This window comes from Panthera pardus, unplaced genomic scaffold (assembly GCF_024362965.1).
Source record: "Panthera pardus isolate Hobbes unplaced genomic scaffold, ASM2436296v1 HiC_scaffold_13, whole genome shotgun sequence".
Lineage (NCBI taxonomy): Eukaryota > Metazoa > Chordata > Mammalia > Carnivora > Felidae > Panthera > Panthera pardus.
Genome location: NW_026526688.1, coordinates 164,518,199 through 164,540,517, shown reverse-complemented (window position 1 = coordinate 164,540,517; position 22,319 = coordinate 164,518,199). Strand labels below are relative to the sequence as shown.

The 22,319-nt window shown below is 42.9% G+C and overlaps 1 protein-coding gene across 2 annotated transcripts in view; it reads right to left on the bottom strand.

Moving 5' to 3' along the window:
- Positions 1-9,852: 9,852 nt before the first annotated feature.
- TXK (TXK tyrosine kinase) overlaps positions 9,853-22,319 on the bottom strand; it is a 62,828-nt gene continuing 50,361 nt past the window's right edge. For both annotated transcript variants that reach the window (XM_019412640.2, XM_019412649.2), the window contains 5 exons: positions 20,659-20,875; positions 17,785-17,849; positions 15,158-15,276; positions 13,485-13,642; positions 9,853-10,729 (listed from right to left, as the gene is read on the bottom strand). In XM_019412640.2, the coding sequence (XP_019268185.1) occupies positions 10,661-10,729; positions 13,485-13,642; positions 15,158-15,276; positions 17,785-17,849; positions 20,659-20,875 (628 nt within the window). In that variant the 3' untranslated portion in view covers positions 9,853-10,660. The remainder of the gene's footprint in view (positions 10,730-13,484; positions 13,643-15,157; positions 15,277-17,784; positions 17,850-20,658; positions 20,876-22,319) is intronic.

The window sequence follows — 22,319 nt, the reverse complement described above, 5'->3', positions numbered from 1 at the left end:
AGTTTGAGAAGAACGGAGATAGAAGAACACTGAAGAAGTGAAGAACATTTTCTGAGCTATGCTCAGTCCCCTTATGATATGTCTGGGACTCAGAAGTTTCCATATGTGCTCGAGTTGGGAGCGGGAAGAAGCTGAATCAAGCACCGGAAATGCTGTCATGGCGCCCGCCATATGAGAAGCTGGATGACCGGCTGTACCAGCAGCCCAGCCCAAGGGCAAGTGGAAGCTATGGTGGAGCCTACAGTGCCAGCAAGCCCTGAGGTGAGGTCGAGTCAGCCAGGAAGGGCTTCTGTGCCCTGATCAAGTCGGGAGAGACCAACCCACACAGCCACCAACTTGGTCTGCAAATGCCAGCAGGGTGAGCCAGCCAAGTAGGTTGATAAGAAATATTGTTGAGACCAGAGGTGCCAGGGACCCTGTTCCAATCCAAGAAGCCCTCCCAGTCACGTCACCACTTCAAGGTCACCTTGCAGGGGCTGATGGTCACAGTCTGCATTGGAAGGGTTGGACTGATTACTGCCAGTCAGCTTCTGATTGGTCTGTGCCTGTGCCAAATCAGTTGTTAAATATTTTGAATATCGCCCCTGGATAAAGTCACCCCTCTCCCTTCTATACCCAGATACTACCTTGGCAGAAACAGAGGGATGGAAAGGCAAAATCTGAATGACTACCCTATTTACTTATGAAGAATGTTTTCATTTTTTTGTCCTGGGCAGAAATTACGGGATTAAGCTAAATTGGATTTTCCCAGCATTGGCAAGTGGGAAAACATGAGGAAAACAGGATAGTTACAGAGGAAGTAAATTAGCTACAGGTTGCCTGCATCTGGCAGTAGAGTGGCAAAATTTCCATCCTTGCTATAGATGCAAGGATACTCTACTGCCTCTATTAAACATTTATCTATCTATGTGAATTTATATTTTTCTACGGACTTATTCAGGCATCTTTTTTTCTATTAATATGGTGTCAGTCTTTAACGTGATGTATTTTTCTCTACGTAAGTAGGGAAAGGGAGATATAGAAAATCATGTGTACGTCAAATTTTTCTGGAAAAGGTGAGATCTCTACCAAAAAGAACTGATAACTACCTGAGGTTAGACAATACAACCAGAAGAAAAACAATCCACCATTGTGTGGAAATGTTACTGAAACCCAGGTTCAGAGGTCCACAGCTGGAAAGGGCAATACTCAAGAGACAGGTTTTTTATTAGAAAGGAATATGAGCTTTATTCAGGAGGCTGGCCACCTGGGGAAGAGGTGGAGTCTTGTCCAAAAGCCAACTCCAAGGTTTCTGCCTGGCCCAGAAATTTTTAAAGGGGTTTAATCAGTTAAGGGAGTACAGTGGTCCATGACATTTCTTGATTATGTGCACACTCTCCCTCCCCCCTTCCCCTTTCTACTTCCCCTCTCCCCCTTTCCCCCTCCTCTTCCCCCTTGCCTCCCTTCCCCCTCTTCCTCCTTCTCCTTCTCCTTCTCCTTCTCCTTCTCCTTCTCCTTCTCCTTCTCCTTCTCCTTCTCCTTCTCCTTCTTTTGAGAGAGAGAAAATGAGAATCTTAAGCAGGCTCCAGCCCAGCTCAGAGCCCCAAATGGGGCTCAATCTCGTGAACCATGAGATCATGACCTGAGCCAAAATTAAGAGTCTGATGCTTAACTGACTGAGCCACCCAGGTTCCCCTCAGCTTCTACTTAAGAGCCTCATATATTGCTAAAGCTCTCTCTTTAATTGTGAGAAAGCTTACTCCAGATCACTTCCAAAACGTTCAGGTGCTGGAGAAAACTGGACCTTAACACAGAAAAATTCCCCAATTTACTAATTATGTTTGAGCTAATCTGCATTAAAGAAGCATGGATCATAGCTGAATGCCTCCAACTGGTTACTAGAAAAGATAGCAGATCACATGCTAAAGGGCCAGAAAGCAAGAGGAATTAGGAAGAGTAGAGCAGTGCATATTTGTTGATTATCATTCCAGCATCTGTTACTACCCTCCCTTCCCTGCCTCTCTAGAGCTCACCATTTCTATTTCCAAGTGGTTGTGGGTAAATGGGTTCCATCCTTGGCTCCTGTGAGAACATGTGACCAAGGCTAAGCCAATCAAAGCATTCCATACCCGAGCCTACCGAGATTTGTTCAAGGAAGTATGTGGCTCTGATCCAGTAAGAGAGAATATCAGGACTCTGGTACGAATGCTGGGACAAAGATGTCTTCTCCCTTTGGATGATATGAAGTGTCAAGGTGAGGTATGTGGCTACAGCAGCCACTTTTCATCTGAGGATGGAGTGGGAAGGAAGAGGAGGCAGCCTAAGGACCAAGAAAAGGAGCTGGAACTATAATCACAGGGTGAATTTCTGCACCCCTCGACTTAACAGTCATATGGTCCAATAATACCTGATTCAACCTCAGCACTATTGACCTGGGGCTGGATAATTCTTCCCTTGTGAGGGAATGTGCTGTGTATTATAGGATGTTTCCCAACATCATTGGTCCCTAGTCACTAGATGCCAGTAGCACCTCCCTACCAGGGGTGATGGTCAAAAATGTTTATCTGAATTTGGCTTTTTTTTTTTTTCTGCCTTCTTGTTTTGGAAGTGGAATGGAGCCACCCTGGCATCCCGCGAGACTTGACTCATCCCCTTCTCTCCCTCCAGCTAGCTAGGTGTGGGAGCTCCGGAGGAGAAGAGAGCCAGGAATACCCATCTGGGGTTGGACTCCATGCAGGTTGGAGGGTCTGATTATCATCCAGCCTCCCTCTCTGCTGCCAAACGTGGGGTCAGACTCATTGCACCCACATCACACTCACCATGGGGGCAGAAGGTGGGTGAAAGAGAGGCCGTGCAAACCAGAACTGAGGGCCATCCCCGGCAAAGGGGACAAGACACAGAGATGGCTCTGAGGATGGAAAGGGCCTGGATGGATCTTCCATTGGAGAATCTGCCTGCAGCATTGGCCACACTAAATCCTCAAGGGGTTTCTGTTAATACCACAATAAGCAGCTGTTCATTGGTATAGTCCAACAAAGACCTTTCCAGATTCAGAAGTTCTGTTCAACTTGGAGGTTCTTAATTTTTTTCATGTTACAGATCACTTTGGAAATCTGGTGAAGCCTTTATATACCCCTTCTCAGAATAAGGCCCTTAAATGCATAAAACAAAAATATAGAGAATAAGGTAAGTAATCATCTTGAAAAAAGGTACCAAAATATTTTAAAGACATGTGTGCCTTAAGTAATATGTCTTTTTTTTATTTAGTAAAATGAAAAGATCTAGTGGCAGTTCTAAAAGTTTCATGTCTTTGAAATAGTGATAAATGTAGATTTTTCTCCCCCAAAAAGCTGAAACAACTGTCACATGATATGAAAATAACAGTTTTTCACAATGCAACAAAGTCACAGAAACTGCTAATATAAAATACTGGATTCTATTGTTGTTTTGTTTTACCTGTATTTGGAATTACAGAATATACTGAATTTTAGTTAAAGATCCATAAAAATAAATACGTAATTTGTTGTTGTTGTTGCTCAAGTTTATGGATCTCTTTAATCCCAGGTCAAGAAGCTTTTGTAACTAGATGAGTGGTTCTCAACCAAGGGCTATTCTGCCCCCCAGGGGTCATTTGGCAAAGTTTCTGAGACATTTTTTTGTTGTCATACAATTGGGGCTGGAGTGTGCTGCTGGCTTAGTGAGTAGAGGGCAAGGATGCCACTGAATACCCTACCAAGACACAACACATCTTTCTACAATAAATAATTATCCAGCCCGGGGGCACCTGAGTGGCTCAGGCAGTTAAGTGTCTGACTCTTGATTTCGGCTCGGGTCATGATCTCATAATTTGTGGGTTTGAGCCCTGCTTGGGGTTCTCTGTCCCCTTCTCTCTCTGCCCTTCCTGCCCCTCAATAAATAAACTTAAAAAAAAAAAAAGAATTATCCAGCCCAAAATGTCAGTAGCACTGAGACTGAGAAACGCTAAACTAGAGGAAGAATACTAGGTCTAGAAAAACTATGGTCAGGATGAAGAAGACTTTGTAGAGACAGCTGGGAAGTCTGCCCCTTGCCCAAACCACATAGTCCTTAGGAAGCCTGGAAAGTATATCATCCCCCAACTTTATCCTAAGTTCTGTCGTGTTTAGAAGAAGCTTCCCAGGAAACACAATTCAGGGCAGACACAAAGAAAGAGCAGGACAATATGGGCAAGGGAGCAAGGTGGGAAAGGCAACCAACTGGTGTAAGGCATTCATGTTCTGGTTTTGTTTTGGTTGGTTTCCTATAGGAAAGTTCTTGCTCCCCGACTCTCATCCCAGGAGAAAGAGACAGGATTGTGATTCTAAAGGCATGTGCTCCATAGGACACCCAGACTTCCTGGGATGAAAGTAAATAGCATTTGAGGCTTAGATCCAATGAGGGCCATTACGCCAGATGGAACAAAAGGAGAGGAAGAAGCTGGCCCCTAGAGATGAGGTATGGAAATGGGCTGTTCTGGGACTGAGAGGCTGAATTCCCAACACTGGGGCTAATGTGTTAGGTGGCAACAGAGTTCCTCCTTGACCAAACTTCAGTCCAGCTCCTCTGAGCCCTCTTCTTGTCTAGGCCTCATCATCGGGCCCATCCATGGTCTAACCTTAGTAAGAATCCTGTCAAGCCAGTTTAGCAAGAATCCCCCTGATATCTACCCCTGATATCTACCCCTGATATCTCCATTTGGTAACTGTCCATCTACTGAGCCCCTCACTCTGTCTGTACGTCCCAACTGTCTTTGCTGTATTTGGAGTTGAATTCTGTCTCTCTTCCCTATCGCAATAGTCTTGAATAAAGTCTTCCTTACTGTTTTAACACATGTTAAAATATCTTTTCTCTAATAGTCAAGGCCCAAGCTCTGCAGTGCTGAGAATGGGGGAGTGGCCACACGATATGGAGGGAGCTGAGCACTAATGAAAATGGCCCCCGTAGAGAGCGGGGCTTAGGTTCTCTGTGGCCGAGCCCATGTGAGCAGGGAGGACTCCTACAAGGGGAATCTGTATGCCTGACAGAAGCAGAGGACCAGGGACAGCTACAACCTGAAAGAGGAACCACTGAACACATAGGGCTCAGGACAGCCCTCCCTCCATGCCTACCCCTCATCTCTATTTTCCATGTAGTACATAAGCTTCCACGGTTCCCATACTGCCTTGGGGAGTCAGGCACAGTGTCTTCTCACATAAGACATTTCTCACCAACCACAGCAAGGGAGAGACCCCAAATCAGGCTTAATTTGATTCAGAAAAATAATGTTATGCTTCTTACACTGAGTGTTGGGCAGTGTATTTACAGTGGCTATGTGTGAACATGTGTGTGTGTTATGAGGTCCTCTGTTTAACATCCAGTTCTTCTCTGGGCGTGGCTCAGGGACATGGCTCCGCCCTGGTCCGTACTTTCCTTCTTCCATTGTGTCACTGGCTGATACTCTTCTGTTACACATTCCCTTCTGTTTCCCATACCATTTATATTGGATTTTTCCGCTAACGCAGCTATCAACCAGAGAAGAACTCCTTGATTCTGCCAGTTACCCAGATTGCTATGAAGTCACATGTCTGTAGCCCAGATGTTAGGGGAGGTTCTTTTTATCTTCAAAACCAAGTTAAATCCTCAGTGTAGCTGTTGTACAACTGTACACAAAGTCTTTCCCAAGATTTAGACAAATTCTCTGCAGGCTTATATGCTTAGAGTTTCTTCTGCCTCCCAGTTTCTTCTTCCCAGGCATGTTCCATATGGTCCCTGCCCTGCACCATGCGAAATACACACACACACACACTAAAATCCAAACAGCCTTCATAAGGCCAATTGACTTTAAGGAATAGCTGGGGTTATAGGGATGGGGTGGGACAAACATAAGAAAACAAATATTCCTGCTCCCCCAAGTCTCTTACTGCCATCAGGCAATGTCCTCCTCCCTCTAGCTCTTTGATCTGCTTCTCTCCTCCCCTTCCTTTCTCCAGTTTCTCTCCAGGTCAAGCAATGCATCTGGCTCTGATGCCTACACCCAAACTTATTTAGACAAACCTATCAAATTTCTCATCAAATCATGGACTTCCATTTAATAAGACTCCCACTCCCTGGAAAGAAATTGTGTGTGTGTGTGTGTGTGTGTGTGTGTGTGTGTGTGTACGTATTCATCCCACACATGGTGAGACACCCAGATATTTCAAAATATCTCCAGATACAAGTTCTTGCTTCTATCAAATTCCCCTTCTCTGCATTTCATCTCTAATATTATCCTTTTGTATCGCCCCAAATCACTTCCAGCCTCTCAAATACTATTTACTTTTGGCTGTGCACAGGGCATCCTGCTATGCTGACCACAAAGAGTAGGGGGCTGAGATTACTGCAGCTCAACAAACAAAAGTTAAGAGGAGACGTCCTTGCCCATACAAATCCTTTGGCCGTTGTAATGAGAAAGACAACTCCAAATACCGTTGAGGGTGTGAAGCGACTAGAACGTTCATACACAGCTGCTGGTTGTGTCCTTGGTAATGTGCATTTAGAACGCTGCTTGGCACTATTTCCAAAAGCTGAACATACACATACTTGTTGGTCCTGCAACTCCACCCTTAGGCATCCACAGAACAGATACACATACATATTTTTACCGTAAGACATGTAGGATAATGTTCATAGCAGCACCGACCCTAAGAGCCAAACTGGAAACAACCCAAAAGTCCATCAAGAGTAGAACAAATAATCAGCAGTATAATTATACAGTGGGAGACTATACAGAAATACGAATTGATGAAACACAACTACACACAACATGGATGGGCCAAATGAACATATCGAGTGGAAGAAGCCAGGCACAAGAGAGTACATATCATAGGATTCCATTTACATAAAATTCTGAAAAGCCCCTACCAATCCACGGTGTTGGAAATCAGGATATTGATTACTGTTGGATGAATGACTCGAATAGGGAATGAGAATGGATTCTGAAATTCTGGAATGTACCATTTCTTCATCTGAGTGCTAGTTACACGGATATATTCACTTTATGAAAACTAAGCTATGTACACATGACTTGTGTACCTTATGTATATGAACAAGGTGTTAACAGCAGACCTGTACTCTTTTTATCCCAGACCTAGATCTGTCTGGATTTTAGGTTTGCGTTCTCCCAGCACTTGGATGGCAAATGAATGGCACAGTGCCTTCAGTGTGTCCCAAGATACATTTGGAATGTTGGGTCCCAGGGCCAGACATGTGTTTTGTATGCTGCGAAAATCTCTGCTCTGTGAGAAAGCACGTGGGCTGGGAAACCTGAGAATTGTAGGCCTACATGACAGATGGGAAACCGAGATAGAACCTTCTTTGCCTAAGGACAAACTCCACACACCATGGCCTTATCACCAGCAATCATACACACTCTCTAGGTGGGTGAGGAGGGACCCAAGCATCTATGCACACAAGCAGTTGATAGGCCCCCCCTTGAAACAGAAGGGCTGTGGGGCACCTGGGTGGCTCAGTTAAGCGTCATGATCTCACTGTTCAGGAGTTCAAGCCCCACGTCGGGCTCTGTGCTGACAGCTCAGAGCCTGGAGCCTGCTTCGGATTCTGTGTCTCCCTCTCTCTCTGCCCCTCCCCTGCTCATGCTCCGCATGTCTCTCTCTCTCTCTCTCAAAAATAAATAAGCTTAAAAAAAGAACAAAAGAAACAGAAGGGCTGCGCATGCTCTTCCCTGCCCTTAATCCATCTTAAAAACTGAGCAGACATAGTGCTGAATGAAATGCTATCGGGTCCTGTGAGTTTGATTGTGGGTGGAGCATGTTACCCACACAATAGGACAACCATGTATTGTACTTCAGTAAAAAGTTTACTAAAGCAAACAAAAAAAGCCCTTTGGCTACTCTTGCCCGATGAGTATTTACACTGAACATATTTTGCGCTTGGCCTGCAGATTCCGTCTGTTTCAGAGCTTCCCTCGCTCCTTTGAGCTCCTGTCTTTTCTTGTTTAGGGCTCTCCTCGGCGACCAAGCCCTAACCTGCCTGTTCATTTGTTATGCAGAGTTGTTTGTTGCGCTGTCTCACCCCAAACTAAGCTATCCACAGAGAACTCCTCACAAGAACAAATACTACCATTGTTTACAAAACAGGGTTCCCTTCTAAGAGAAGTTCTGTGACTTCTTTAAAGAAATTTTTTCTTTTTTTTTTTTTAAGAAATTTTTTCTTTTGCTAGACAAAGAACGATGAATCTCTGTCTAAAAACATTCCAAATTCAGGGCAGCTGGGTGGCTCAGTTGGTTAAGCCTCCCACTTTGGCTCAGGTCATGATCTCATGGTTGGCGAGTTCCGGGCCCACATCGGGCTCTGTGCTGCCAGCTCGGAGCCTGGAGCCTGCTTCGGATTCTGTGTCTCCCTCTCTGCCTGCCCCTCCCCTGCTCACCCACTGTCTCTCCCTTTCTCAAAAGTGAATAAACATTAAAAACAAAAAGACATTCCAAATTCACCCATTATCTGGCACCTCAGTTACATACGTGTTATCTCCAGTTACTTCTGTTTCTGAGTATCTCACGCTCTGATGAAGTGTTAAAAGGAATAGAGCTTGCCTACCACCACCAATGATTGCTCATAGGAGAGCTGGCGGCTGCCATCACACCTCCAGGAAGGACTCCTCTCTGGACTCACTCCCGCTCTGAACTCCGTCTCCCTGCATTGCAGTGATCGTGACGGCGGGATGCCCTGTGGTCAATCCTAACTCTTCAGCATTTGGATGTCCTGTTCTGTTGCCATAACATTAACCTTGCCCCCGGCCTTGGCTTTTGCTGGTTTGATAGTCTCGCACCCTCTTGCACGTAACGTCTGCGTTATCTTATTTGACCTAAGATCTCAGCAGTGGGAGCCCTGTCTCGCCTCCCAGATCATGAGGAAAAAGGGTCTGATAGTCTCAGAAACACCAGGGGATCTCACACAAGTATTTCCAAGACCACCACTTGAATTACCAAAGTTGGCCATTCTCGCGTCGGATGCTCATCATTTCAGTGCACGGACCAAGTACCACTGACACTCAAATACATCATTCTTGGAACAGGGAACTAGGACTTAAAAGTCACAACTGCTGCCACACGGCAACTTACAATCTACTGGGAATCCTAACGCTGAACCACGACGCAGGGTAGGGCGATATCAGACGACAGACTCCCAGCGCAAAACCTCACGATGACAACATGTGTGCCTTCTGCCACATCCTTCTTCCTACGCTAATTCTGAACCGCTCGCAATGATCAAGACACATTTCCAATCATTCCTACGAACAGCGCCCGAGGAATTAAGATTTAATTATGACCGTGGTTATTTTTATCTTGAATCCAAAACCCTGGGCTTCAGAAATAATGGAGTTGGAGGTGACGCTTGGCTCTCTTGTGCTTGCCTCCTCTTGTTCTTATGAGAAAAGCAAGCCGTCTTCTAGAGAGGTACTGGAGGAATTTCCTATGACAAAATGAGGCTTCTTACAGAAGCCCTATAAATACAGAGAACAAACGGATGGTTGCTGGAGAGAGGGGTTGGGGGTGGGAGATACAGGCTTCCAGTTGTAGAATAAATAAGTCACAGGAATAAAAGGCGGAGCATATGGAATATTGTCAGTGATATGGTAATAACAATGTATGGTGACAGATGGCAGCCGCACTTGTGCTGAGCACAGCATAACATACAGAGACATTGAATCACTATGCTGTCTACCTGAAACGAATATAATGTCAACTATACACAAAAAAAATTGAGAATTTAACTCAGAAAAGATATGAAATCTTCAAAATGTGTCACTTTTCTTTACCCAACTGTGCAATAAGCATTCTTTGACACTGTAGGGAAAAGAAAATAGATCTATTACCCGTTTTATTTTATTTTTTTTTCAATATATGAAATTTATTGTCAGATTGGTTTCCATACAACACCCAGTGCTCATCCCAAAAGGTGCCCTCCTCAATACCCATCACCCAGCATTACCCGTTTTAAAAAGAGGCTTCTTAAGTCGTCCAGTTTCACATGGACAAAGCATGAAACTGCAGAATTCAAATTCAAGTTCTCAACTGACCCTGACAATGGATATTACTGGAAACAGAAATGTCACCGGGACCTGTTCAAAGAACTTTGCCTTCACAGTGTTTAAAACTGGAATACAAGAAACTGTCTCCAAAATAATCAGGTATGTGCAAAACCAAGTCCTTAAATAACATAGGGGAGATTATAAAAGACAGTTTAAGAATGTTCACATTCATGTGTCTTGTAAAGGTGCATCTTCCACAAAGGTCCGTCCAGCTCAAAAGGGTTGAATTCTGCAGGGGAGGCTCCTTTATTCCATGAGTTGGCAGAGTTTTTCACTCTCAGGGGCTCCCAGGGCTCTTCTCAGGAAGAGCAGCCACTATGAAGACCGCTATGGAGCATTTTCCCCCTCTTCACGTATGGGACACGGAGAACAACACAGAAAAATGAGAGTCGGAAAGTCCCTTTCAAAGACATCCCTGTAGAAAATATGACTGTCAGAGTATTTTTAAATTTTAAAGTTTGAAAAGCCTGTGATCTTTGCACTGTTTCCAAGAGTCAGCAACTCTAAAGGAAGGTGTTCATCATCAGTGACCCCGAACAGGATTTCCTTTTGTGATAATTTTGCAAGATGATCCTCTGGGTTGGCCTCCCATTCGTGTCACCAGGTCTCCGCAATCTCTGTGAGAACCTGCAGCAACTCAGTGAACGTCGGGCGGCCTTTGGGTTTCTGGAAAAGGGAAATAAAGATGGTCAGCTCAGCGTAGAATTCACTCAGATACCGGCTCTGGAACGGGCTGGCAGGGACCTGGATCTAGGCTGGTTCTCCACGAATGGAAGAGAATGACACCTTGGCTGATGCAAAGGACAAGACTGGTAGTTGAATGAAGCATGAGTGTGAAAATGTAAGAGTAGAGGGCTGCAAAAATAAAATAGCCTGAGCTGCAGACACCAGCCACAGGTGGCTATTTAAATTTAAATTAATTAAAATTAAATATATTTTGGAATTCAATTCTCAGTCACACTAGCCACTTTCCAATTTTTCAAGAGCCAGGTGTGGGTACCATATTGGAGAGGGCAGACATAACACATTTCCACCATCACAGAAAGTCCCACTGGACAGCACTGCCCTAGAGATCTTTTCGGGTGACATGATGTGCACGGGGTAAAAACAAGGGCTGGGAGAGAATGGGCATCCAGAGTACCAGGCTGTTACACTCTGCCCCAGTTATTTACTACATTTGGTCCCCTGTAGAAGGAAAGATTTCAGTCAGAAAGCACAAGCCATGTTTTCATAAAGGACTTTGCAGGTCCTGGGGCCTAGACTGTGCAGTCTTAAGGCTCAGTCAACAAAATCCACGGTCATGGAGACAAGGTCTGGAACATTTTTCCTATTTCACCAGGGGATGTGGTTTGGCTTTGGCTCCACGAGGGTAGAAAAGATGACCCTGTTGGCATCTTTGAAATCCATGGGAAATAGAACTACTCACGGTAGCTACATTCTCACCAAGTCGCTGCCAACTGGGTTCATGGGGAGCCCCCACTCTTACTGGTTTATAAACACATGGCATCGATAAAAAGGGTCAAGCAGAAGGATACATAAGCACACGTTCAAGTCCTCCTGGAGATTCCAGGAATAATTTGTGGAGTTTTTTGAGGAGGCTGACGTTCTGCAGGTAGAAGAGCCTATGAAACAGTTATGTGTGTATCAGTATGTGTGTATCAGTACAAACATAATCATATTTGAATTTAAAGGGACCTCAGCACTTAGGACCTAAGCACTTAAATTTGAATTTAAAGGGACCTAAGGTGGTATTTAGACCACCTTAAAGAGTTGTGTGTAAATCACCTTTTGCAAACAAGTAAATCAGCATAACTAAAAACGTTGTTTTAATCAATGTTCTGACTACAATTTGAAACTGACATCACTTACGGGGTCCTCCTGCCAGCCTCGGATTTACTCTCCTTTTTCCTCTCCACCGATAAATAAAATCTCAATAAGAGTTATATTTTATGCCATGTACCTGTATATTGTTCCACATACGATATAGGTTTCTGAGCTATTTACATTGTTATTGCAGAGAAGCTCTTAAGGCAGCCATTGGCTACTAATAGCTCATTTAACATTTTCCGATGTTTTTCAAGATTCCTTCCAGAGCAGCTCATCATATGCATAATATTTTCATACACCAAGGATCTTTATAAAACTAATACATCTCTGGAATGTGAACAACATCACTCTTGAAATACTGAGTTTTTCAGTCATCATGGTTTCTCAGCCAGGAGAAAAACTCCTCATTTAGCTGCGGTTTTTCTTGACTAACACTGTCAGCTGGAGACAGAAAGCTGTCAAAAATCACAGAGGAGTCTGATATGAAGGAGAGAGGTGTGTTGAGTCTGTGCCCAGAAAAGATAGAATATGCCTGGCTTTATTTTTAAGCTCAGCATTTCAAGAAAAAGAAAACCTGGACCCCCACGCCCCCAGAGAGAATTTCCTGACTTGAAGTTTCTGACACACTTTCTGTCTTGATTCCTATTCTGGCTTAATCTATCAGGAGTCTTGAGTGCCCAAAAAAGAGCTGAAACCCATTAGCCTGGGGAAAACAAGACAAATTGCAGGAGACTGAAGTAAATAAAAACACCCTCCTTCTCTTTCAATGTGGAAATTTACCAAACCTGATTCGACTCTCCGTTTCCACCCACCAGTTCTTAAAGGAGTAAAACACCTCATCGCTTAAGTTCTAGTAGCACCGAGAGCTTCTGCAGGAGCCAATCTGAGAAAAATAAGACTTGAAAAATGCACTGAATTCTCCAGAGGAAAGACTGTTGCTAAAAACAAAATGGACTTGGGGCCCCTGGGTGACTTAGTTGGTTAAGCGTCTGACTTCAGCTCAGGTCATGATCTTGCAGTTCGTGGGTTCGAGCCCTGTGTCGGGCTCTGTACTGACAGCTCAGAGCCTGGAGCCTGCTTCAAGTTCTGTTTCTCCCTCTCTCTGCCCTTCCCTCACTCATGCTCTGTCTCTCTCTCTCTCAAAAATAAACATTAAAAATAATTAAAAAATAATAATAATAAATAAAAACAAAATGGACTAACGATCTTATGGTGGCAGCTTCACACAGAAATAGTACTCCTGGGGGCGCCTGGGTGGCTCAGTCGGTTAAGCGTCCGACTTCAGCTCAGATCATGATCTCGTGGCCCCGCATCGGGCTCTGTGCTGACAGTTCGGATTCTGTGTCTCCTTCTGTCCTTCTGCCCCTCTCCTGCTCGTGTGCTCTCTATTGCTCTCTCTCTCAAAAAGTACAGAAACGTTAAAAAATTTTTTAATTAAAAAAAAAAGAAATAGTACTTCTGGCTCTTAGGGATCATTATCAGGAAACAACCCCTCTTCCTGCCATGCTGGAGTCCTCAGGTAATGCTTGTGACACTCAGGTCTGTTCTCAGATGCTGGAAATGCCAACTTCGTAGGAAAGCAGGGGACACTCACCTCATGCCAGCAGCTGTACATGACTTCATATATGGACATTGGTGCCAGTTGAGGACGGTACAGCCTGAAGCCTTTAGAAATGGCTTCCACAACTTGCAAATTTGACTTATTTTCAAAAGGCATTTTTCCTTCTGTAAAAACTTCCCACATCAAAACTCCTACACATAAAATGCACGTAAACAAGAGGTTACTTGAAACGGCAAGAACTGTTTCCAACCACAAGGCCTCCTTTTCCTCTTCCAGCCTCTGAATTATAATCATCCAGAATGAGAACGGTTCTGTCTAGGAATCAGACTATGTGTACTGGAGTTTTCGAACAGGCCTATCATCTGAAAACATTCCAAGTAAAAACAATGCCTTTCTTTCCCGTTGGTCTTGACTTGCCTCCCTAGTGAAAGCAAGTGCTGCCAGCACTTTTGTTTCTAAGTATGCTCATGTCTTCACACCCTGAAATCAACATTCTGCCGTTCCCTCTGCCATTCCATGGAAAATGACAGAATTGTGGGAGCCTCTGCTGCCTGCTAAGGCCAAGAGTTTCCCCACCAGTAGATGGCGCACGTTCCCCTCTTCCCACTGAAAGATGAGGCTGCTGGGTAGGGCGGAATATCTAGCAGGGGCTTGGTACCTAAGCAGATATTCTATAATCACCGATTGATTGATTGATTGATTGATCAGTGAAACTCCTTCAGTGCTCTCATCTGGACTTCATTTAATTATTCACTTATTCTAAGAATATGTATTGTGCATTGATTAGGGGCCAGGAGTCTGCTAGAGCCAGAAGATTCTAAGAACGAGACCAGTCCGTGTGCTCAAGAAGCTCACTGTCCAGTGGGAAGTAGAGACAAGTGGTCAGGTAAAGCTCAGAAATTCTAACTGTTCTGCAGCCACTTGATGAGGTCCTTGTGTTTCTATCCATGAATCTCACAACTTAACTGCTCTCCCGTAGAGCTTAAAATGTCACCTGCCAAGACGACCACAAGGCAGTGGACAGCTAAAGAGATCAATGATACAAGGTTAACCTTACGTGGACAATAAAAGTCACACCCTTCTGAGGGTTCAGATGTCTTTCCAAACCCAAGAAGCTATCGGGAGAGGTCTGGGCTAAAGAGAATAGCTTATTGCACATTTATTGCCACTTCTTGAAAACCAACTTGAAGAACAAACTCTACTGGACACGGTCTACAGTGTCTCCTTCTCAGTGAAGAACGTTACACAATATAAACTCCAGTTGACAGTTCCCAAGGAGGCCAACATCTAAATTCCACCAAGTTTGAAGGTAATGGAATAAATGAGGTGGAGTTGCTTCGTAGTCAGACAATGAAGTGTATCAGTTACACTCAAAATTCAGGGACACCTTAAGATTCCTTTTCCTTGCAAGTCTCTGTGGTGTAGGAAAGTTGGCTGAGTTTGTTTTCTAGATCAGTAGACTCTTTGTTATAGTTTTACAGCAAGTGCTCAATGGGAAAGGAAAAGATCCAAAAGTAGACTTCTGTAAGAAGGTGCATGACACAAGTTGCCAAAGACAGCCTGGATGTGTTTAGAACACCTAAGATAGAAGCACAGTTGCAAAAAGACCTTTTTCAAATGCCACATCATATTAAAAAATCAAACCTTAAAAAAGACTGGCCTTGTATTAAATCAGCCACCATCAAATGAATATCAAATTTACTCACCAAACGACCAGACGTCAGATTTGCTGCTGTACTTGTTGAAATGGAAAACTTCAGGAGGGGACCACTTGACGGGGAACTTGGCCCCAGAAGAACTGATATACTCATCATCCAAAACGTACCTAAGGTTATTAGATCCAAAGGTTATTAGGTCCAAAACACCTTGTGCTAAATACCTCCAAGTTCAGTTTAGTTTAACCCCCCTTAGTCTACTTCGAGTTCTAAAAGAGAAAGCATTTTACCCCAGAAATGTTCTGCATACCTTCTCTTGTTTACCAAAGTGGGAAAGTATCCTATACAGTGATTCCTCCCCAAACCAAGCCTCAATTCTGTTTATTTGGGTTTCAGAAAACCAGAGCAATTCTTCAAAATCGATTGGAATTGGTAGCCCACTGACTACCTTAGTTACGACAAACTCTTAATTCTGCAAAGGAGCATGCTGATGCTCTAATAACCAAAGTTATAAAATGAAAAGTAACAAATAGGGGCGCCTGGGTGACTCAGTTGACTAAGTGTCCGACTTCAGCTCAGGTCATGATCTCATGGTTTCTGGGTTCGAGCCCCACATCCGGCTCTGTGCTGACAGCTCAGAGCCTGAAGCCTGCTTCAGATTCTGTGTCTCCCTCTCTCTCTCTGCCCCTCCTCTGCTCATGCTCTCTCTCTCTCTCTCTCTCAAAAAGTAAATAAACATTAAAAAATAATAAATATATATATATATATATACATATATATATAGCAAAGAACAAATTCAAGGTTAGGTGCCTTATTTTCTTTCCTCATGCATAGATGTTTTGTGAGGCAGAAGAGGGGGAAAATAAAAATATTGAATATAATACATTTGTTGTAAAAAATTGCCAGTGCATTAAAATGGCCCTATATGAAATCAATAATAACTATCACCTCCTTTTAAAAACTACAAAAATATTAAACTTCTCTTTTTTTTGAGAATTGTAGGCAGGAGCATCCAACTATGGGAACGTGGAGAGAAGAGATGATAACTAGGTCGTGCTGTGTAGCCCCCAGAGTGGGCAGCATAGTATTTTTGAATTATTTATTACTGCTTCCTCGCACTCTCTTTTTTTCCCCACATACCCTACTTCAGCCCACCTTTAAGTGCTTTCTTGAGCCAGAGGTCATTCCACTAAGGGAAAGAGTGGGTAATAGAAAACAAAAGGGAAAGAGCCATTTTTCATAGCTTTGGAGTTTCAAAGTTCTAAGCATTCTGGAGAAGGAGAAGGACTGAGTTGTTAACAAAATATTTGGGAGAATGGCCCATAAATAAGAGTGATATCTCACCACCACCACCCATCCCTCCAGAAAAAGACCCCTGCAGCTGGGAGGTGGGAGAGAATAAAGGGAAAGGGAAGGCGTATTAGACATTGGGGGCAGCAGAGACAGGGTCCTGTACCCTCACCCTACAAGGGCTGCCTCGATCACATTGCATGAGAAAAAGGCCCCACTTCCCACAATAGGTTGGTGGGATTCAACAGCAAAACAGAGCCTGGGCCTCTTCCCCAGGTCAAGCCCCAGGAAAAGCAAAAAGATTCCAGAAAATAAAGAGCTGTGGATGTGCTTAGGTAAATAGGGCCTTGGATAGATAGCTCCAGGGGGTTTTCTAATCATGGCGAATTCCAGTATGACAGCATCTTGCAGACAGAAATTTGGGATGAATCGACAGCCACCTGTGCAGATGTTCAGCCAAGGACAAAGCAGGAGGACAGTGGCTGCAAGGACACCAGTGCCAATGGATAACAAGGAGCAGACATGTCCTCTCCAATATATGGCCCCATGAAACATACAGAATTTGAATTTGACCTTGGAATCAGAGAGAAATCCTGAATTCACAGGAATTAAGTTTTTAGCAACCTGAAGGAAAGGGGGCTCAAAATATAAATTGCATTGAGTTGTAGAAAATAAGGTTAGATTTTCTACATTTGACTCGCAGTCTTAAAGTCAACTACTACATTGAATAATAGAAATACATGATGGGGGTGCCTGGGTGGCTCAATGGGTTAAGCACCTGGCTCTTGATTTCGGTGCAGGTCATGATCTCAGAGTTAATGAGTTCAAGCCCCACATCAGGCTCTGTGCTGACAGTGCAGAGCCTGCTTGGGATTCTCTCTCTCCCTCTGTTCTCTCTCTCTTCCTCTCTCTCTCTGTCCCTCCCCTGCTGTCTCTCTGGAAAAATAAATAAACTAACAACAACAACAAAAAGAAATGCATGATGATGACACAGAAAAATCAGAGCTAAACAAATTTATTCTTTTTTTCTTTCAGAAATATACATATATCAGAAAAGATTTTTTTTAACCTTTTTATGATGATGAGTAGATTGAGAAATATTATACATTTAAGATATGCCTGAAAATAACCTGAAAAAATATCAAAATAGTCCAAAATATCCATTTAACTCACAGCTAAAATTGGTTTATGTCCTAAAATTCAAAGCAGGGCAACAGGCCTAACAACCACATCAATACTTTCCTCACAGGAAAAAAAAAATGCTATTAACATTTTCAGTTTGTCAGTAGACAGATATAAGATTCCCTCTTATGAGTAAACAAACAAACAAACAAAATATATATATATATATATATATATATATATATATATATATATATATCACGTACCTCGTCATTCCAAAGTCTGATATTTTTACTATACTTGCAGCACTGACCAAACAATTCCTTGCTGCCTATAAAAAGAAGAAAGGAATCCAAGTTTGAAGATAGTTTTTTCTTTCAAGAGTTTCTACTCTCCTTTTTCTTAGTTTATTTGGACCCCCACACTACTTTCCTGTATGAGCAGCCATTTTATTTTTATGGTGACACCTGTCAATGCCACATATGACTCAATATATCTGCCCTTACGTGATGGATTGTAATGATGCTTCAAAGAAATAACAAAAAGAAAAAGAAAAAGAAATTTTAATACTTTTTCTTCTAAAAGTTTTTAATTATTCGCAAGAAGTATCTTTGATAAATGGGAAGACTAAATCAAAGAGATGTTAAACTATGAATCCTGGCATTAAAATTAATGTGTATTTTTAAATAATGCAGAGACAATGTATTTGATGCCAAAATAATTCATTTTCAGAGAGCTTAGTCAAAGAAAATCACTGATTTGGTATTTAGCCTCATGTAAATCAATAACTGTTTGATCTTTTTTTTTTTCTCTTCTAAGCTCATATGTGGGTCAGCTAGTCCAAAAACAAAGGCAAGGAACTAAAAATGGCAAGCTAGGAGGAGTCAATTTGGAAGAGTTTCACAAATACTAGCAAGGATCTCAAAGCCAAACCACAAGGCAAGCCCTTGACAGGGAAAAGACTCCTGGTTAACTGATACTTTAAAAAAAAAATTTTTTTTTTAACGTTTATTTATTTTTGAGACAGAGAGAGACAGAGCATGAACGGGGGAGGGTCAGAGAGAGAGGGAGACACAGAATCTGAAACAGGCTCCAGGCTCTGAGCAGTCAGCACAGAGCCTGACGCGGGGCTCGAACTCCCGGACCACCAGATCGTGACCTGAGCCGAAGTCGGACGCTTAACCGACTGAGCCACCCAGGCGCCCCTAACTGATACATTTTAACTGGCATGAAGGTAAGTGGAATAGAACACAAAAGAAAGCAATCAAGGAAGAAACCAAGGATAGGAGGACCTGAGAGAAGCCACTTTGGAACAAACAGAGTGATTGAGTTTTGAATTCTAATCCCTGTCAGAAAAGACCAACCTGCAGAGACTAGGAAAGTAAGCTAGGTGGAATTCATGCCATATCCATCCATTCCAAAATTTGCTCGATAGCTACTACGTACTGAAGCTGGGGAAATGCGCCATGAGGGATACAGAATGATAATGTAGCTCTGGAATAGCAATAGTTAGCATTGCTGAGCTCGCTCTACGCCAGGAGCAGGTGTAAGGGCCTACACATATTAATGCATGTAATTCCCCCAACAAGCCCATAGGAGGAAGCTGCTATAATTAATACCACTGTACTAGTTAATGAGTTTGCCCAATCTCACACAGCTAGTAAGAAACAAAGGTAAGATATTAACCCAGGCAGTCTAGCTCTAGAGCACTGGTTGTGAATCTTGGCTACACACTGAGCTCACCAGGGAAATTTTCAAAAAATATTTATGGCTAGATTCTACCCCCAGAGAGTCTGACTTAATTGGTCTGGGGCATGGCCTGGGTATCGTGATGTTTTAGAAGTTCCCAGGTGATTCTAAGGCACAGCTAAATCTGAGAAAACTGCTCTGTAATCTGTGTTCTTATCACACAGCTTGGAAGTCTAGGCATTGATATCAGGGAATTTAGAGTCTAATCGTTGTGTAAACAATGTGAACAATTAACTATTATAGGAAGTGGTAAATATTAAATGCCATGAGAATTCTTCGTCACCTATAAATCCAGCAATAAGTGTGCTAAGGCCAATGAAATTATGCCTCCTTTCTCTCCCCAGAATGCTCTAGCTTGAATGATAGACAATAAAGTCCCCCTGGTCATGGGAGGAAGTACAGGATGACCCCCTCGGTGATGATACCAGTGACATCTCACAGATTCTCAAGTTCTCATTGGGGTTAATTTTTGGACTTAGAAATGAGACATGGAAAGGCAGAGAAGGAATAGTGTGAACATCATGAATAAATATGGAGGGGATACAAAATGTTTTTCGAGGCAAGGTAGCAAGGCAGGAAAGCAGAGCCATTAGCATTTGGGGCAAGACAAGCTTTAATTTTTTGTTTGCTTGTTTTTTTAGGACATAATGTTCCGAGTATCACAGAACAGAATGATTTGGCATTTCTCGTCCTCCTCAGTCGTGCCGGCAATGCCACTGCGATACTGTGACAACCAAAGCACCTCCACATGGGGGCAGTTTCATCCCTGGCTGTTCTCCAGTGCCCGGCCGCGGGCCTGGCATATACTGCCATTCAATCCGTATTTGATCATTGGTTGAAAGGAAGAAAAGTGGAAGCAATGGAAGAAGACAGGGAAGGCGACAGGGAAGAAAAGTAAATTCGCTTTGGTTGGTTGATCAGTGTGGTAGTTCATTAGTTCCAGGCATATTTAGAGTAACACCTTACTTGGCTTCAGCATTAATGAGTAATTAAAAAGAAAGCCACATGTCCCAGAGAATTACATCAATAGGAAAGCGTTTAGAAATGAAGCCAAAGGTATTTTATTGAAAATATTCAAAGTCCTTGGGGCACCTGGGTGGCTCAGTTGGTTAAGCATCCAACTTTGGATTTCAGGCTCAGGTCATGATCTCAGGGTTCATGGGTTCAAGCCCTTCAGGGCTCTTTGTGCTGACAGTGCGGGGGCTACTTGGGATTCTCTCTCTCCCTCTCTCTCTCTGCCCCCCCCCCACTAATGTTGTCTCTCTCTCTCTCAAAATAAATAAATATATATTTAAAGATAAATAAGTAAAATTAAATATTGAAAGTCCTCAAGTGTCCTGATCTTCCGAAAGGCAACACGTAAAACATCAGCGAGTTTGCGGGGTGCTTACTAAATCCCGATGAATAAAGCGGCTCCTCTCCAGATACTCCATTCCCTCACAGACATCCTGGCACATGCTCAGCAGCATTTCCTTCCGCAGCGCTCCCCTCCTCTCTCGGAGATAGCTCAGCAGGCAGCCGTTCTCCATGAACTCCGTCACGATGTAGAGGGGCTTCTGCTGAACGCACACTCCGTACAGCTGGACCAGCCTTGAGTGCGATAATTTCCTGATGAGGAAGAGCACACACGCGCCCGTGAGCAGATTCGTTTCGGCGATTCGAAGCGCTTAGACTCCGTTGGTGAAATGTACCAACTCTGCATTATTGTCAACAACGAGATACGCGAAAAACCCAGCCCCAGAGAACGTGGAAGTTTCCTTTCCACCGTGCGCGCTGGATAAGTGGGGTCAGGAGTTCAAGCGGTACTGCCCAAGTCCCTACAGAATATTACGTGCTCCCATATCGTTTTTTTTTCTGCTTTCCATCCTATAAGCCCCTTGCCTCCTCGTTGCTACTTTTCCTTGCTCAGGTCTTCCCAAGAGTTCCTGTTCCTGAGGTTTCAACTTTTCTAACTGCGGCTGCTCAGGCAAAATTTCCATACAGACAGAAGGGAGGAAACAGTGATTGATGCATTTAAGAAAGAAAAGAAAGAAATAAAGGAAGGAAGGAAGGAAGGAAGGAAGGAAGGAAGGAAGGAAGGAAGGAAAAGAAAGAAAGAAAGAAAGAAAGAAAGAAAGAAAGAAAGAAAGAAGAAAATTAAATGATAAAGAATAAAGGCATTTAAAAAAAAAGAAAATTTCAGACAAAGTTGGAAACTGAAAAATACCTACCAACATGAAACCCTTCTCTGTGTTCAGCAATCCAGTTACCACACACACACACACACACACACACACACACACCCTTGAAAGTTACCTATTAAAATACATACAGAAAAAATAAAATAAAATACAGAATTCTTTAGTCATCTAAACTTCAAAAGTTTACTGTTTCTTCTGGAGTATGTAGCATTCAATCGTGGAAAATAATATTCAAGTTAATGTTTATAATTTTAGAAGATGTGTAACAAGCCAATTTCTCTGTCACTCAGAAATAACTTGAAATGTTACCTCTTTTCATTTATAGAGGTAAAATAAAATCAATGACTCGGGAGGATTATTTACCTTAAAATAATGTATGTGAGTGATTGACATCTTACCATATAAGTAGCATGCAAAAACACTTCCAGTCAGTAGAAAAAAGGCATTCAGAGAATCTATACATGATTTTCATCTGTAGATATGTATCTTAAATACGTATATTTTGTCTGATTTATCTTTCTAATTCATAAAGCATACTTTCAGTTAAGGGATGCAATTTACATGTATGCAGAATAATGGCGGGAAAGTCGTTCTTAAAATGGAATATTGACTTGCCATGAGAAAACCACCACACTGATACCCACAGACAAACATCTGAGAATTGAAACATTACGCTATGTTTGTTTAGCAAGATCACTGGAGCAGTGACAAATACATTGATGAACTAACACAGGTGATACAGTAGAAAGCCAATCAAACATGGCAGGGGAGACATCCTGGAGGAGGTGACATTTAAACTACACACTTACAAAAAGGAGGTACTACTATATTACCAAGATGTGTATGCTTCACAGAGCTCAATGCATGTCAGT